The sequence below is a fragment of the Bubalus bubalis genome, chromosome 18 (assembly GCF_019923935.1).
Source record: "Bubalus bubalis isolate 160015118507 breed Murrah chromosome 18, NDDB_SH_1, whole genome shotgun sequence".
NCBI classification, from domain to species: domain Eukaryota; kingdom Metazoa; phylum Chordata; class Mammalia; order Artiodactyla; family Bovidae; genus Bubalus; species Bubalus bubalis.
This window is the reverse complement of record NC_059174.1, coordinates 14,732,742-14,751,663: the sequence shown is the minus strand read 5'-3', so window position 1 is coordinate 14,751,663 and position 18,922 is coordinate 14,732,742. Positions and strand designations below refer to the sequence as shown.

Genomic DNA, 18,922 nt, shown 5'->3' with positions numbered 1-18,922 from the left:
ATATAAAATCAGGTCAGTGTGACTCTATGACAGAAATACAACAGCTGGATGGAGGAAAAACAAAGAAATACATTTCAAATAGTTTAATATTATTGTGACTGGCTGAAGGCAAAAGGGATGTCATCTAGAAAATAGGAGATTTAAGTAGATAGACTTTTTCTTTAAACCGTGTTGGAAATTTTTCATAAAAATGTGGAAAGCCAAGTGCTCATCTTAAACTTCTTGATTGATGCTAGTATCTTCTCTAAGTGTGTTGCAGTTTTTCTTTTCATTTTCAAATTTTGGATTAAAATACTTTGTTTATGTTTGGATTGGCTTTTGTATTGTCTGTTATTCCCTCCTCATTGGCCTTACTGCTTATTTCTGAACAAAATGCTACTTCAAATGTCTCCTTTCCTAATTCTTACCATGCCCCCATCTTTCAACTCAAGCCTTTCCCTAAACCTGTCTTTAATGGATTCAGTTTCCTCATTTGAAAGTCTCCAGTTAATATAGCTTTGTCTCTATTATAGTTTTTGGTTCTTGACATCCATACTTTTGAGACTTTTGTCTTATAGTTCCTCATTTGTGACCTTTTTTGTTTTCCTTTTGTTTGTTTTTGGCTTTTTTTCTACACTGTCTTTTTGAATTTGTGGCCCTTTTCTTTAGGTCAAAACCTAAAGAAAGAAATTTCTAGAATCTCTCTTACTAGACCAATTTTCAACTTTCTAGAATGTAAAAACTAGTTTTTTTCAAATTGATCATAAATCTACTCTTGGATCAGTCAGTCATGACCAGTTGGGAAGGGACCAGAATTCCATCGTACAAACATGGCTGCTGGGAGTCTACAGATACAGACTCTGTTAGGGGCATCCCTAGAAAAGACAAAATGTTTACTAGCCAGGTACTTGTCCAAGAGGTGCCTTCTACACTCTGTAGACCAGGGCATAGGAAAACTTTATGATGTCCTTGTAAACAAGATGGAGAAATATAAACTGAATCCTGGGGAATTGGGTGCAATTGTAAGTATTTGAACAACCAAATGCAAAGAGGGCGCACCGATGTTACCCTGCAGGCAGGTCACTAGTGACGAGCTGGAAGGCTCTGCTCAACCAGACCTGACTTTGGCATTACTCTCAGTGATTCAGATGAGCTCTCACTGGAATGCAAGTGCCCACATGATCAGAGGCTATGGCCCTGCCTTCCTTGGTGCTATCAGGCCACATTAAGAAAGTGTTAGTCATTTCTCATTTTCTGACCACCCTCGACTCCCCTTCCTGAGTATATTATCCTCCAGTCTTAAAGTAACTGCCATTAGAGCTCCCCTGGGAATAAGTAATGCCAAGATAGGGAAATGGCTGGAGTTCACTAGTCTCCCCACCCCTACTCCCAGCCTTTTCTCTATTCTATTTTCCTGGGACACCATTTACTGTACCTTGGGCTTTTGGATTTCATCTGTTCTTTCACATTTCTCTCTTTTCATCCTATGCTATAGGAGATTTCCTCCCTTTTACATTATAATTTGTGAAAATTTTATTTCTGTTATCACATTTTAAATCTCTAATTGCTTCTCTAATTATTCTTTTTTAAATCTTATGTTTTTATAAAATCTTTCTTAACTCTCTTGAGTCAACTTTTATTCTATTCCCTGATAATTTTGTTTCCACCAGAATTTGTTTTTCACATTTATATATCTTGATCTTTCCCTCTCTAGCTGCTGGATCTGCCATTATCTTGGTGAGCTTTGCTTACCTGCTCATATTGAAGAAAGAAGGTCCATGTAAGTGGGGTGACATCTCTCCACTGGTAATTCTGACTGGGTGCTCTGGACATGAGATGGGAGAGTTGAGTGGAAGGTCATTTTTAGGCTGAGGTCGCCTGATGGCCAGAATCAGAACTTTACTGTGAGACATAAAGTTGATGACTAAAATCCTTAGATCTCCAGTATGGAGAACTGTCTAATTTGTTTAGAGAAGAGCTGTCTGGGGCTTATTTACTTTTGCCTGAGGGTAAAGGCCAGTTGCCTGTACTTACTACATGTGAGGGAGGGACTGGAGGATAGAAGTGGGTGGTGGAGAAAAGCAGGTGGTACAGTTGATCCACCTTCAGAGCTTGCCCGTTCCCTGGGCTGACTGGCAGCCATTCTCTGCAACCCTCATAGCTTGTCCTGGGCTGGCCGTCTAAGGCATCCTTTACCTGTAAGCCTCTTCCATCAACTTTCTGGCTTCCAGATATATGCCAACTGTCTCATCCCCAAGTGATACCTCCTTACTCTGTTCTCCATTAGATATGAGTTTATTCCTTTGTGTACTTTTGTTCCTTTTGTATAAAGAGTCAAGGCAGAGAGAGCATGTCTGGTTCATTAATAAAAAACAATACACAGTTACTGTTTGTTATCCTGCAAGTAATATTTCTAGCAAAAGAACTGTAAATTAATGTAATGGTCCATTAAAATAAACAAATAATTTTTTATAATTTAAAAAAGTATACAAGTAACATATGAAAACATACTTCTTATAGAAATGCAAATATAGAAACATGTGGATTATAAGGAGAATTTGGCTTTTCCCTTATTTTTTTCCCCAACACAGTTCTGCTCTTTCCCCAGGAAGTAGCTGCTGTTAATTACTGGCTATGTATCCTTGACTATTGCTAATGTATTTGTATATCTATATGTGTCTGGTTATCAGGCTGTTTGTCCTTTTTATTTAGATAGGATCAAGTTTCACACGTTGTTTTGTGAATTTTAACTTGGCCATATCTCTTGGCTAGCTTTTCATGGTAGCAGATGTACTGCTGCTGCTAAGTCGCATCAGTCGTGTCCGACTCTGTGCGACCCCATAGACGGCAGCCCACCAGGCTCCGCCGTCCCTGGGATTCTCCAGGCAAGAACACTGGAGTGGGTTGCCATTTCCTTCTCCAATGCATGAAAGTGAAAAGTGAAAGTGAAGTCGCTCAGTCGTGTCTGACTCCTAGTGACCCCATGGACTGCAGCCTACCAGGCTCCTCCGCCCATGGGATTTCCCAGGCAAGAGCACTGGAGTGGGGTGCCATTGCCTTCTCCGAGTAGATGTACAGCTATCATTATTTCCTCCACTGGTTGCCATTTAAGGAGTCTGGGGTTTTGTTCTTTTTTTTCCAAAAAGGCAAAATCTATTAATTTCCTGTTTCTTTGACCCTTCACATGCTTTCCACTCAAACTGAGAAATCCTTGTCTTAACTATAAAGAATCCCAGTGAATTAAACTGAAAAAAAGTGACTGGATGAAATATAGCAAATTGAACAGATCATAATATGTGATAATATTTAGAGGTACAATACTAAAACTTCTTTATTAAAATTCATATTATCCTACCTCAGGTAGTGAATGGAACAAAATCAAATCACAGTTATTTTGCTCACAGTTAAGAAGGCAAATCAGCTTGAATGTCATCTCTCAAACGTACTAATAACAAATGTCCAAGCTTAAAACATCCTTATTTTTTCCCTACTGTTCTTTTCCTACTATTCCCTGACTGTTTTTCTGGTTTATTCACCATGTTTTAAGTTCTTGATTTATTTCTTATTCTTTTTGTTATAGGTCTTGAAACTAGAATCAATTTAACCTCAAAAAAAATCAGTGTTAATTTTCAGATGAATCCTCTTTATAATAGTGTATAAAAATATCTATGACAAAAATACACACTTTCCTTGACTCTGTGGCAGAATGATACCCCTATACACCCCCACTCCCTCCGCTCCCCGCTTTCACATTTCTTCATCTGTAGAAATCTGTGCTCACCTATGTAAGGTTGGATCACAACTCCAGCTTACACTCTGCTTTTAACAAATTCATTGAGCACTAAGCTATGCTAGGCACTGTTATATGCATTTCATTTTCATTATCTCATTTAATCCTCAAAATGGTCCCACACATTAGATTTAGAGAGGTTAAGGTACTTGTTTAAAATCAGACAGTAAGTGGTAGAGCTACGCTTCGAACCTGAGTCTGCCTAACACCAAAGCTTGAGCTCTGGCCTCTGTGCCGCACATTCACCACTCAGCCCCTGAACCCTCATGACTGCGTGAGAAGAGAAACCTCGCTGGGAGGGTAGGCGATGCCCCCCCAAAAGGTATTCACATCCTCATCTCTGGAACCTGTGAATGTTACTTTTTATGGTGAAAAAGGACTTTGCAAATGTGATTAAGAACCTCAAGATGGGGAGATTATCTTGGATTATCCAGGTGAGACCTAAATACGGTCACATATATCATCATACAAGGGAGGCAGGGGATCTGACACATGCACAGAAGGATTGGGAAGGCAGTGTGATCGTGGAAGCAGAGTGCAGTGATCAACCGGAAACCAAGAAACGCCAGCTGCTACCAGAAGCTAGGAAGGGAAGGAATGATTTTCTCCTGGAGCCTCTGGAGAAAGCATAGCCCTGCTGACACCTTGGTTTGGCCCAGTGATATTAGTTTCAGACTTCTGGCCTCCAGAACTGCGAGAGAATAAGTTTCTATTGTTTTAAGCCATTAAGTTTGTGGTAACTTTTTATGGCAATCACAGGTGACTTTGTGACCTCTCTAGGCCAGTTTCCTTATGTAAATGAGAATATTAATGGTAATACTTAGAATTTAAAAAGTGTACAGTACTAGCTTTTACCTTGCACAAGGTGAATGCTTGACAGAACGGTTACCACTTTTAGGATCTGATAGGAAGACATTTGTGGTGCTTTGGGAGAACAAGAAAGAGGGGCGGTTAACCCAGCCTCTGGTTCATAAACGCACCCGACCATCCAGTAAGGTTAATGAAGGAGCTAAAATTGATTTAATTGATTTTTTTGCCAAATGACAGAGTTCACACACACACACACAAAATCTCCACCCCTAATTTCTAAGAGTGACTGCAATCATCAGAGAAACTCTTTTCAGGTGATAATTCTTATTACCTGGTGGATGCCCCAGTGACTTTCTTATTTTTCTAGAGGTGATTCTGAATGGTCATTCCAGGACACGTTAATAAATGGACCATAAAAATAAACACTGCAACTGGAGACTGGAAGTGTAAATTCAGTTGCCTATCAGGAATGTAATCTGTGACCGTGACACTTTGTCCATAGAAATGAACAGAGGGAGGGCTGGACTGGTCTGGGGGCCTGGTTCCCAGGCATGTAAGGATTATTTCTCTCTGAGGGCTGGACAGGAGCCGAGCCAGAGATTTTGCCTTTGAGCTGTTCCCATTTGTTCATCCAGCTCCCAGAGAGACGTCATTGCCTTCATTATGGGTTGCTCTGGGCTAGTGATGGAGGAGTTAGCAGGGTGGCCTGGAGTGGCTCTCTGCAGGCTGGTGCCAGCTGACACATGCCACTTAGGTTTCCAAGGAGCCAAGCTGTCCCCACTCACGCATGGCTGATGCACTTGTGGCTAAATGCGGTGCTGCTAGGGCCCCAGGCCAGATTCAGGGCAGGACATAGAATGCCACCTCCATCACCAGGGAAACAATGGTCTGCGTGCATGATTTAAACCAGGGCCAACAAGAAAGCTCAAAGGCACGGTCAGCAGAGGAAGGGAGACCAGAGAGTGGCTTGCATGGATTTTGTCTTGGGTTATGACTGTTGACAAGCCACTTAACTGCCCGCATGTTTAGGTTTATCTGCATGTAAGATGGAGGGAACAATACGCATCTGACAGGGGACTTATGAAAACATCTTTTCTGATAGACCACTCAGGATCCATGGATGGAAGGTGGTATGTAAGTGCAGATGGTAAACTGATTGTGTGTGTGTGTTCTCGGCAGGTGCCTTAAGGGCATGTAGACCCTCCAGAAAACACATTTAGAGTCTGACCAAAAGCAAACAATAGTAAAAACTAACAATCTTAAGTGCATGGATTTGTCTTTGGTTTTGTGCAGCTATCGGGGAATTACATGTGTAATTCAGACTTCAAAACTATTTTATTTTCAAACATTGCTGTGATTAGTCGTACTTAAGGCTCAAATCATTTGAGAATGCTGTAGTTGATTGTTTGCAGATGTTTGCAAACTTTGCTCTAAAAAAATTCCCAAATTAATTCTACTGTAGTTTAATGAGTTGCATGTGTAGTCTGGAATGTTTGTTTCCAAGTCAGAAGGGGGAAAAAATCAATTTAAAAATCAAAGTGCAAAGAGGAATCCTTTCTCTATCCCTGGGGGTTTACTGTTTCTGAGGAGTCCTTAATCTGTTACATATACATTTGTTGTGTTCATTTAAGGTTAAGCAATCGTGTTATTTAAGGTTAAGCAATGACGTCTGACCTCTCTATAAGGTTACTAAATGTCGTTTTCTGTCAGCTGGGTTCCTGGGGGAGTCTGTTCTTGGTCAATTAACCTCTCTCTTTTGCATATTGTTGTCTAGAATAATTCCTGTGGGTCCAGATGAATCATGACTATTACAGAAAAAAAAAATACAAGTAATACACTTAAAAGTTAGAATAATTATATAAATGAAATATAGAAAAGAAAGATCATCTGCAATTCTCTGATGCAGAATTAACCATATTGGCATATATGTATATTTTAAACAAAAATGGGATTCTAATGTCTGTACTTGGCTGTTTTGCAACCTGCTTTTGGGGTGAAACCTTCACCTGTTGGATCTGGGAGGAACACCTTAGATCCTCAGAGTGTCTGACCCTGTACAGTGAGGAGGGGTCCTGCTTTGGTTGCAGGCATGGCGGTGGGGAAGTGGGGGTGGAATGAGGGCCTCAGAGCATCAGTCAGCATTTATGAAAGGAGTTTCAAAGACTTGTTCTCTCAGATGTCACTCCACTTCCTTAGTGCTAATGTGTTTTGGCAACAGCATACATCCCGGAACTGGTAAACACTTGCTGCTTTTAGTTTCTGTGTGGATGACAATCCTGTGCCCTCCCAATCCATTTACATTCCATCAGATCCACTGGCTCCTCCTTCCTCCCTTTTTTTCCATACTAACAGAACTTGGTAAGGCATACAGCACAATGCACAAATCTTATAGCCTTTTGGATTGACTACTACAGACCTGTATGCACATATACATGAACCAGTGTGACCACCACCCAGGATATAAAACATCTCCAACATCCCAGAAGTGGCTCTGTGTCCCCTCTGGGTCAGTCCCTCCTACCTCTAGGTGATCAATCTGTTCAGTCTTAGACACGAATTTTACTATGTTATTTCCTACCTAAAAACATTCCACAGGATTATTGTCCCTTTGTTTTGCTCCTTTGGGTCTAAATGTCTCTGCTTGACTTTCCAGGTCCACTTTCTTAAGAGTCCTGCCTGCTGGATCATTTGGGCCTCCACTGGCACCTCCTGGCCCAAGACTAATATCTGCACTGTCACTCCCATCTGCCAGACTCTATCTGGAGCTCTGTTCACTCCATGCCCTCACCTTTCCCTGGCCTGCCTGAATCTCACCCATCCTTCAAGGCTCAGCTCAAGTCCGGTTTCCACCAAGAAGTCCTTTCACTTTGCTAAAATTTGTTTCCAATTTCTTTATCTCCCACTTACACTCTGAATCGGTTGACATCAAGTAACCAAGTTTCTGCAGAGACTTGGGCCCGTGGAAGGCAGGCCACTCTGCCGTTCCCACTTACTATTCCCAGTGACCCTCCACAGGCAGCAGCACAGTTTTCCAAACCCTCCCTCCTTCTCTCACCCATTTTCTCGCATCATGGGGCTGCCTCAGGTCTGCTGCTCCCCAACCCCAAACCCTGCTCCCGGTCTGAAGCCCCCTCTTTCCTTCCCCTTCTTGGTGCTTTGCGACCCAGCTCACCAAATTCTCTCCTCCAGACCTCAGATTCCACCCATTCTTTAGATTTGACAGGAAAAATCCTGAGACCAAGCTCTCCTCAGAGGGTAGGGACAGATTGAGGACTGAGAATGTGAGCAGATGAAGATGGGCTGCTTTTTTATCAGATACGGGAGGCCTGGGAACACTGGTACATCACATGATTTTGCCCTATCCCACCCACATCTCTCACACCCAGCAGTTAGTGGCTGTCCCATCTTCTCTGTTGTTCCAGTGTGTTACCCTTGCTCCCACCCAGACTTTCTGAGTTTCCCGTGGCACAAGCAGAGATCTGAGCTCACAGGTATCAGCACAACAAAGGGTTTAAATAAGATATTGCTGTTAAAGTGCTTAGCACAATGTCTGCCATGGTCAGGCTCAGGACTAATATAGAAAGCCTGCAACTCTTTCTCTGATTCCTGTCAAGCCAGGTGTGTTAGGGCTCTCAAAGTGAGTGTGTGTGTGTGTGTGTGTGTGTGTGGCCAGAAACCCTACCTACTATAGTGAACACAGGCCCTGGGGCCATGACCAGCTCTGCACTGACTCTCCCTGGGACCCTCAGTCTCTTCTTGAGGAAAATAAGAATCATAATCCATGCAACTTAGATGAGTGTAAGTGTGAGCACACATCAAAGCGCTTTGCAGGTGGGGACACCTTACCAGTATGAGCCGACAGGCAGTACAATATGTTGGCATGAAACTTATTGGCCTAGTTCCAACTTGCAAATAAAATTGTGTTTCTAAATTGGCAGTTGGAAAATGCAGCCCCGTAGAGAAAATCGGGTTCTAGACAAGATGTTTCAATTAGACTCCTCTGGCTGTAAGCAGGCTTGGGAGTTTGGCTGCCTGCATTGATATACAGGGTCTTACACACACTTACAATAAAAGTCTGTCTAGTCAAAGATATGATTTTTCCAGTAGTCGTGTATGGATGTGAGAGTTGGACTATAAAGAAAGCTGAGCACTGAAGAATTGATGCTTTTGAACTGTGGTGTTGGAGAAGACTCTTGAGAGTCCCTTGGACAGCAAGGAGATCCAACCAGTCCATCCTAAAGGAAATCAGTCCTGAATATTCATCGGAAGGACTGATGCTGAAGCTGAAACTCCAATACTTTGGTCACATGATGCGAAGAACTGACTTACTTGAAAAGACTCTGTTGCTAAGAAAGATTGAAGGCAGGAGGAGAAGGGGACAACAGAGGATGAGATGGTTGGATGGCATCACTGACTCAATAGACATGAGTTTGAGTAAGCTCCAGGAGTTGGTGATGGACTTGGAAGCCTGGCATGTTACAGTCCATAGGGTCGCAAAAAGTGGGACACGACTGAGCAACTGAACTTAACTGAACTGAACTGAACACAGACTTTGGAAAGTGACTTTGTCATCCCAAGCCTCAGTTTACTCACCTGTGAAATGGGGATATAGTTTCTTCTCTTAGAATTGTTGTGGGGACAAAAGTAATTTATGTGACAATATAGCACAGTGCCTGACACATAGAAATGCTTGATAAATAATAGTCCTTTTATTATTTCCTAGTAAGTGTTGCTCTGGACATGTTGAATGAATGAATAGCTGCTAGTGTGAATTTGATTTATGAGGGTCCTTTTTGTTCTTCTCTGATATTTTCAGGCTTATTCCATCTGACCGTGTTTGGCTGGGAACAATTTTGACTAGGCATGTGAGAAAGGAATTGACAAAATGAAAAGCTTCAACCAGGGGTAGAAATGCTGCCTAACAGAAGACAATGAGATCTGGGAGCAACCCCACCAGCCACCTGAGAGCTAGCAAGGAGGGTCCCTGAGGCCCAGGCCTGTCATGAAGCTGTCGTTTCCCTCTCTGCTTCTTCAGAGCGCCCAGCTTGCCTCTGGCTTTATTCCTAAGTGCAATTCCTGGATTCATCCTGGCAGGACTTTTGGTATCTTTCTGAGTAGCCAGATGAGATAAGCAGTAGACGATTTTCTACAAAAGATTAAGTAACTATTATAATATCTAGGGGCCCCTACCCTGTGCCCACTCCCCCCACCCCCCCCGCCCCATCTCCTCAGACAACCATCCGGGATGAGCCTGTGGGCAGAGGCCAATTTCATGACACACACACCCTTCTCAAATCCAGCAAGCAGGGTGGAAGTTTCCATGGTCACTCTGAGGGCAACAGTTTGGTCCGGTCTTTGTCTTTGACTTACTCTGTGGCCTTTAAAAAGCCCCTTCTCCTCTCCAGATCTCAGACTCTACATCTACAAAATGATGGGGTTGACCCTTACAGTCTCTGAAGTTCCTCCTGTCTCTGAAAGTGGCAGAGTGGTGTGAGTTATCAACCTGGGTTGGAATTCTGGCTCCACTGTTTTCTGACTGTGTGGCCTTGGGGGAGCCCCTTAAGTTCTTTAGATTGATCTCCCTCTGTAAAATGAGGTGATAAATAGTAATCTACCCTATAGGGTTGTGCATGCCTTCTCAGTCCCTCAGTCGTGTCTGACTCTTTGTGACCCTGCAGACTGTAGTCTACCAGGCTCCTCTGTCCATGGGATTTTCCAGAGAAGAATACTGGAGAGGGTTTCCTCCTCCAGGAGCTCTTCCAGGTCCAGGGATTGGACCCAAGTCTCCCGAGTCTCCTGCATTGGCAGGCGGATTCTTTACCACTGAACCACCTGGGAAACCCACACTATAGGTTTGTAGCAAAGTCTAAATAAGACATTTGCAGTTAAAGTACTTAGTACAGAATCTGCCCATGGTCAGGTTCAAAAAAGCAAGCTAACTATCAAAAACCTGCACCCCCTACTCTGATTGCTGTCAGTCAGGCCAGGTGAATTGGGCCCTGGAGTGATATGTGTGCATATATGTATGTCTGTCTGTGGGTGCATGCCAGGGCATGTGGAGTGTTTGGCCTCCCCCAGAGCACTCTGGGTAGATCTGTCCAAGGAGCCTCCCTGAGGGTAACAGCTGAGTTGGAGCAGGCATCTCATTCAGCAGAAGCCACCACTCATGGCCTTCTCTTCACTGCAGCATGTCCCAGTCTTTGAGGCTCCAGATATCTTCATTGCTTCTTGAGTAGTTTTACTTGAAGAGGCAATTACTGATCCCTCCCAGCCTGGATGCAAGCAGCCCCCATGAAGAAAGCAACCTGTTCTATTGCTGTCCAGGGCTTTGCTCTGTCCTGGAGGGCTGCCCGAAGGCAAGGAGTCTTAGCCCTTCTTCTGGCCCCTGCACCCAGGTTCTGGATTTTGAACTCAGGTCAGCTCTGTCTGAGGACTCAATCTCTTCTTTTTTCTGTTGTTGGACCACACAGTGTTTGTTTCACACTGGACACTCAGCTAAGTGATGCAGGAAGTAGGCCCCCAGGAAGCCAGATACCGCCTAGCAAAGCAGATAACCAAGTGAAGCCTCTGGATGCCTCTGGGGCCCGGGGCAGGCTCAGAGATAAGCGGAAATGCCAGGCTTATCGCTGCAGCCCGAGTTCTAGAGAAGCCATCCTGGCCAGCCCACCTCGTTCCCTGGGCTCCGGGCAGTCGGGCATCTCCAAGCAGAGTAAACACTGAGCTGGCACGGCCGCAGCAGCAGGACAGGACGCTGTGCCTCACTCCGGCACTTCTCAGTCCCAGCGCCAGAGGCCAGCAGCGGGCGTCGAATTACACCCAGATATTTGCGGTAAGCAGGCCGGTCTGCTTTGAAGTAGGAACCCAAGTAACAATTATTAGGTTCGCAGGACAAAGGGAGCCTCAGTGAATCTGAGTCCTCTTGGACCAAGAAACTCCATCAGCAGAAACTTTTGGTTGATGAGTACAGTCTGGGGGTGGTCAGCACAGGCCTTTCCTGATGTGGTGGGCAGACAAGGCCAAGGGGCAGCTAACCCCGAAGTTGTCCACGTTGAACCCTGCAAGACTTTCTGAGGTTCTGTTTCATCTCTGGTTTCCTTTCGGGAGTAAGTGCAGCTTCGTGGAGGACGTGTTTGCCCTTTCTGGTTGCACATCACGAATGGTGCATGCGGGGTGGTGGCCTGGGGGAGGTCAGGTGGCTGGGGGCGCTGATTTAGGTTTGGGAAGACACACCCTTGTCCCCTGCCCCTACCCCACAATGAGGTGACTGAGTAGGCTGCCGTGCTGGTGGGCTGTCCGTCTGGGCTGGGATGGGCGTGGTGAGGGGTGGTGAGTTCCAATCTCTACTGTTTTCGTGTACTTACTGTGTGCCAAGTGCTGTGCTGAGTGTTTTGCTTATCTGAATACTCAAATAGCCCTGAGGCTATTGCCCTGTTACGAGCCCCTTTTACAAATGAGGAACACTGTGTTCAGGGAGGTTAAGTGAGTTCCAGCTGGCCCTTACGGGCACTTAGGTGTACTTACCTACTTGTATATATGTGGCCTCAAGATATGTGGCCTCCATCTCTCAGAAAATTGTCTTATTTGACTCTGTTAGAACAAGACCCTTCACTGCCTTGTGCTGCCACACTTGTTACGAGTCAACAAACATGCAAATTCTACCACGTTGGCCTCCCCCAGATGTTGTACCTGTGAGCTCCGCAAAACCTACTTCCCATCCTGCTCCCCAGCAGCAAACACAATGAAGTCTTTGAGCAGTTCTTTCTGGTGTTTGCCTCCAATTCTCTCCTCATCAATTTTGCTCATTATGTATGGATTTCCTTTTAAGAGAAATGAAGATTTAGCTCTCTCCATTTTCCCTTTACAACTCTCATAATATTATATATCACTGCTTTAACTTAATACAGTATTTACTTTATTATGGCATAATATAATATATATATAATGTAACATTATAATGTGTGTGCTGTGCTTAGCCACTGTCTGACTGTTTGTGACGCCATGGACGGTAGCCCGCCAGGCTCTTCTGTCCATGGGGATTCTCCAGGCAAGAATACTGCATTGGGTTGTCATGCTCTCTCCAGGGGATCTTCCCAAGCCAGGAGTTGAACCCAGGTCTCCCACATTGCAGGCAGATTCTTTACCATCTGAGCCACCAGGGAAACCCAAAAATACTGGAGAGAATTGCCATTCTCTTCTCCAGGGGATCTTCCCGACCCAGGAATCCAACAAGGGTCTCCTGCATTGCAGGAAGATTCTTTACCAGCTGAGCTACCAGGGAAGCCCAAAGTCTGAGGCTCTACCAACTGAGCTATCCAGGCTCCTATATAAATATTATTCATTGAAAATTCAATCATGTACTTAAAAAATTTTTTTTTAATTTTTTAGTTGGAAGATATTGCTTTACAATGCTGTGTTGATTTCTGCTGTACAACAACGCAAATCAGTCATTATGTATATAACCCTTCCCTCTTTTGCCTCCCTCCCCTGGTCCCATCCCACCCCTCTAGGTCATCACAGAGCTCCACGCCAGTCTCCGTGTAATCGTGTATTTTGATTTCATTCTTTCCTGGACTCTGATTTTCTTGGAGACTCTGACTCCTTCTGTTCCCCTTTTGCCCCGTGGCTGGCATCGTACTGATGGCTAACATCTGAGCGCTCACTGTGTGCCAAGCTTTGTTCCAGGCGCCTCGCAAGCATTCTCAAGTGACCCTCCTGACAACTCCAGGAAGCATGTGCATGCGTTGCTATTATGTTACACTCCAGGAAGTACAGACTGTGGGAGGTTAAACAAACTGGCCCGCGATTCTGCCTAATAACGGGCAGAGGCAGGAGTTAAATCCTGGTCATCTGACCCTAGGCCCCATGCTCATAACATTTTACATGTCTTTAACTCTATTATATTTCATAATGTCTGTAGTATTTCTTTGATAAATTCCTTTCCTCTTTCTTTCCTTTCTCCACCTGAACTCCAGTTAATTAGATGTAGGACCAGCTTAATCCACTGTCTCTCTTTCTTTTTTCACCTAATGTACACATCTTCAGCTTTCAGTTCTGTTTTCTGGAATATTATCTTATTCCAGATAAGATAATATCTTCCTATCCCTGTATTGGATTTTTAAATGTTAACATTCGTATTTGTAATTCCCAAGACCTTTTATTCTATGCTTGTTCTTTTTCCACAGTACTCTCTTCTTTTTCAATGGATGGAAGAATCTTTCACACTTTTCTGTGGTTACTAATGAGAGCCTTTTTTGAAACTTTCTTGTTTCTTTATTCCCTGTTTCTGCCACAATATATTTCTGTTTATTTGTTTTGGGCTCCCCTTTTTATCTTGGGAGCTTTCTCTGAATACCTGGTGATCCCTTTTTTCTGTGCATATTTCAGAATAAGGCACTGAAACCTGGCTGGTGGGTTGAGGCTTGTTGATCGCTTGGCTCTGTTGAGGATCAGATGATCCCCAGAGCATAGCACTGTTGTACTGTGGACCGCTGCATCTCTTCAGAAACAGATCTGTGATCTGCAGGGAATGGGGGGCAGGAGAAGAGTCACGGCTTTGAATGGACTCCTCAGCCTTGAGTTTCTGCTCCCCTCTTCCTCCAACTGGGATCTCAGGGTCCACATGCCTCTCTAAGGTTCTTCAGGAAAAGCTGGCTATCACCATTAAGACATTGGAAGACTCTTGAGGTTCAGTGCACACTGACCACAGCCTCTGGCAAACAGAGGTCTGTGCCTTTCTGGGAGTGGACTGGCTGCCAGTCATCACCCAGGAAAGATGAGGTGTCACTGAACTTGCTACTCTGTGACCATCCAGCTTGGTTGCCTCTTCTCTGACCTGTGTTCTCTTGACTTGGTGGGTGGAATGCCTCCCCTGTCCTCTGGGCAGGCACCATTGCCCCAAAAGAATTGCCCATGGCTCTTGCTGTGCCCTCTAACTGAGGGAGCTGGAGAGAAGCCATGCACCCGCCCTCAAAAAACCGATGTGCTCATAAACTCATTTCTTCTGGAGGCTGAGAAATGAAAGGGCTTCACAGTTGGTCCTGTTCATCAAGGAGGCCTAAGGACTTGTCCTGTCAGCATATTCTGAGCTTTCTGCCAGAGGCTCCTAGAGTTTACTTCTGGGAATTGTGAGGGCTTCTTGCCCTCTGCTCATCTGATTGTTCTGGGAAACCCCAGCTGCAGCCTCCTCCTTCCACTTTCTCCCAGGGATCAGCCCAGCTGCCTGTTCCTATTGGCGCCTCCTTAGTTCATTCCTTCTATATAGTTGCCTTGAATACCTACATCCCAGGCATGTTGGTGTGCTGGGGATCATGGCAAGCCAAAGGGGTGCTGTTCTGGGCTCAGGGGCCTTCAGAGTAGTTCTGGAACAGTGGATGACACAGCAGACACATTCACAGTAAACCCGCTGACTTGCAATTACTTGTCACTTAAGGGAGACCAGGGGCGAATCCTTTTGCAATTCGAATAATTAGCTTTTTGATATAAATAGATGTCTGGGACACTTACTTGTGACCATTGTGTTCATCTAGACTTTCAAAATATCTTTCCAGACTTTATTAACCCAGGACTTGCCTGGAAGCAGGCTGCTCTGAGATCTCTAGAGCAGCGGTCATAGTGAAGCAGCCTGTGCCAAGCATTGGTGGGAACGGTCTCCCAGAGACAGTATCTATCTCTTTAGACTGTGGGGACTTCCTTTCACAAAGATTATCAGGACCTACTGAAGGACATTGTGCTGAGTGTTAGACTTCCAGAGCTTTCTCTAGGCGGACATTTCCCAAGGTTGGGTCCAGGCAACCGCAGTTCCACAGGGAAGTGTTCAGCAGGAAGTGCGGGGAAGGAGTGAGTCCCTGGTCGGATGCTGATTTCTTTCTGTGGCAGATGACTGCTGCTGAGGTACAGAGTGAGTCCCCAGCAGTGTGCCCCAAATTTCTTTTTCCAAGGACAGTTTATCTGTGTGTTTTAAATCACAGTAAATGTAACAGACCAGTGCTCTTTGGAGCATGCTCTGGGCCATTCCACCAATGACACATGGTCTGTGCTCCCAGAAACAGACCTGGCTTTCTATATGGGCTGCTAAAGGCAGTTGTCCTGACAGAGGAGGGTGGCGAGGGGTTTGTGGTCAGGCTGCCCACTGCGTTTACCACTCACCTGCAGCTTCAGACAGCTAAATGATCCCAAGGTGCTTTTAGACGTCAGAGTTCCAGGTCGAATTTATTCTCATAATTGCTTTCATTCAGAAGGAGAGGGTTTAAGGGGATGCTAACGCTCACCTCCCTGCTGCCGGCCTTCACCAGAGATACGCTGTCTTCAGGAGGTTGTGTGCCTGGGGCCACCTTGGACAGAGTCCCTTTCCGGCCCTGCTTTCTCTCTATGAAGACCTGGAGGCACGTGGTGCCCGTGGACTGCTCCCTGGCAGCCTCAGGCACTAGGGGACCCCCCTTGTACCCCACCTTAGTGTCAGCTTGAGCGTGTCCTTTTGTCTGCTGTATTATTGATGTTTCTGTGAAAGTTTCATTTGAACCAAGGGTTTGTGATGCTAAAACATTTGGAAACCACTGGAAACATGGGTCCCCTTGCTCTCTGAGGCCCTACTGTGTCTGTTTCAGTTTTGCAGTTTACAGACTGAATGCCTGATGCCTGTGTAGTCATCCTTGTGGGAGAAAGGGGTGGCTGGCAAATGGTCCCCAGAGGGCTCTGCAAGGAACATGGCCTGCATGATGGCGCTTGGGGAGTAACCTAGGCCCTCGCTAGCCCCTCACTTCTATTTTTAGGTACAGGTGATTAGTGTCTGGGGGCCCCATGTGGGGAGGGACATGCACACCCGCCTCTACAGCAGCCTAAACACCTTTGCGGTATCAGCAAAGTAGGGGCAACAAAATTTTGTTTTTAATTTGCAAAAGAATCAAATTTTTTCATCATGGCAAAGATCAGAACTCTGTTGAATGGCCTCACATTTCTTCCTGTTTTGGTCTTGCTTCTTATTGTGAATTGGGTGTGTATGTGGTTTGTGTGGGAGCCACGTACTTCTCAGTGCTTTGGGTCTCTTAAGTCCTTACTCTGCCCTGGTGCTCCTTATAGAGTCCAGCTTTTGGGACGTTACCTAAAGGATTCCTTTTCTTCTAACCTTTAGTTTCAGCTACATGAACGCCTGCCTGTCCTGGGCAGATTCTTAAAATATTTGCCCATCAGCAGCCTCTCAGAAAGGAATGTTAAATGCTGCCATGATGTCAAAGGGGCCCCGAGGAGAAGGGCCTGGGCCAAGCCCAGCCTGTCACTCATGGCCACGGCAGAGTGGGAGATAAGCAAAGGCAACGGCTTGTAGAAAGCCTGGTCCTCTGGGCTCCCTGAACAACCCAGGCAGTCCCTAGCTCAAGAACAATGAACTTCCAGACACCACTGCCCAAGTGAAAGCCAGAGGTCTGTGGCTCTTCCGAATCTTCACCCTTGAAGAGTCTTCATCAGGATGTCAGGAGCCCCTAAGGAGAGTTTGGGGCCCCAGGGGCTACCGGGGCTGGGCAAGGCCTGTTTAACCACCATGGACAAAAAGCTCAACATGCTGAATGAGAAGGTTGACAGACTGTTACATTTCCAAGAAGACGTCACGGAGAAACTGCAGTGTGTGTACCGAGGCATGGGCCACCTGGAGCAAGGCCTGCACCGGCTAGAGGCCTCCCGCGGTCTGGGCCCGGCTGGGGCCGACCGCTCCCCACCATCTGATGCTCAGGCTGGGTGGCCAGAGGTCCTGGAGCTGGTGCGGGCTGGGAGGCAGGATGCCGCCCAGCAGGGCGCCAGGCTGGAAGCCCTCTTCCGGATGGTGATGGCCGTGGACAAGGCCATAGCTTTGGTGGGGGCCGTGCTCCAGAACTCGAAGGTGGTGGATTTCATCATGCAAGGGAATGTCCCCTGGAGGAAGGGAAGCCTGGCCGACGTCCCTGAGGAGGTTGGTTCCTGCTTCTGTGCCCTGGTGCCCTTCTGGCTGGAAGGGAGGCTCAGGGCCCTGGTGGGTTGCCCAGACAGGAAGCTAGTCTTCGGAGAGCGGGAGGGCTGTTGTCTCCTCTAATGTCTCCTGCATGACTTGTTGATGGGGAAAAGGAGAGATGGAAGCTTAAAGGCCATAGGTGGATTTCCAGACAGGGCAGGACATTTGGGTTTCTCCCTTGTGCCCTGGCGAAGATCGTGGGGCCCTGGGCAGTGCAGGGCGCCTAGAAGTGGGGGACAAATGAGCCACTAGGGATAGGAGGGCAGTTACACTTCTCTGACATCCCAGGGACTTCTCTCCTTACCCCTGGGGTGGGCGAGAGGTGGGGAGCACTCAGTTTACCCTGACAGAGCCCCTCCTTCGGAAACACAGACCCCCCTTCCTGTCCCCAACCTTGCGCTGTGTCCCTGAGTGGGCGGAGTATGCAGCTGCCTGTGGGGAGACGAGTGTTGACAGTGACCCATGGGGGACACAGGCCTGAGCCAGAGCCTGGGGGTGGAGTGTGGCATTTCTGGGAGTGGCTGTTCCCAAGGGTTGCATAATCAGATCCACTGGCTAAAGGACGCTTGGCTGGGGTGCGGGGTGTTTGTGTGTGCATGTGTGTGAGGTGTGTAAAGGCAACACTCTGTTTGGGAACAGCTAAGGGTCAGCCACCTAGCAGCTCCCAGATGATGGCCTGGAGCTACCCTTTCAGATCTTTGCAGCTCTCCCCCTCATGCAATCCGAGCTTGACTCTGTGTCAGTGACTGAGGCTTTCCGGAGCAAGGCTGCAGGACTTTGCCTTCCTCCCCACCCCCAGCCAGGCCAGAAGTCACTTTGCAGACCCCTTCCCCTCCTGCCCTGCAGCTTCTGCACAGCAGGCCCCTCCCACACAGCTTTCTGCTTTCTGCACCTCCCCTGAGAGTCGAGCCTGTAGGGAAGATATGACCTTCTGCTCTTGACTCTGATAACCAACCTCAGCTTTAAAAAAGAAAAGAAATCTAGTTTATGCACATGGCAAAAATCATTCTCCCTCCTACTCATCCCCCAGTCCCCAGGACAACCCTCCTCCCCCAACAATCATAGGAGCCTATTTCCGGTGAAACCTTCCTGACAGAGACTGTTAATCTCTAAGCACATTGGTATACACACCACCCTCTTTGTTTTGTTTTAACTAAAATATTATTCACATTGTACTGGGCTTGACTATTTTAAAACTTTTGGGGGCATTATTTTGGGCATTGTTTCATATTTATAACTAGAAAGCGTTCTTGTTCTTGTTTTTTAAGTTGCAGAGAGTTCTATTTTTGAGAATGTGTCTTAATTTGTTAATCAGTCCCATATCATTGTGTACATTATTTCTCATTTTTAGCTTTTATAAATAATGA

At 46.0% G+C, this 18,922-nt stretch overlaps 1 protein-coding gene across 5 annotated transcripts in view; it reads left to right on the top strand.

Moving 5' to 3' along the window:
• Positions 1-2,940: 2,940 nt before the first annotated feature.
• Positions 2,941-18,922, top strand: part of MYLK3 (myosin light chain kinase 3) — a 58,213-nt gene continuing 42,231 nt past the window's right edge. For 2 of the 5 annotated variants that reach the window (XM_006062762.4, XM_006062761.4), the window contains exon 1: positions 12,892-17,516. In XM_006062762.4, coding sequence (XP_006062824.3) covers positions 17,040-17,516 — 477 coding nt within the window. In that variant the 5' untranslated portion in view covers positions 12,892-17,039. Of the gene's footprint in view, positions 5,714-9,007; positions 11,409-12,891; positions 17,517-18,922 lie in introns of those variants that run through there. The other 3 variants (XM_006062763.4, XM_025268603.3, XM_025268600.3) reach the window with 3 other exon arrangements.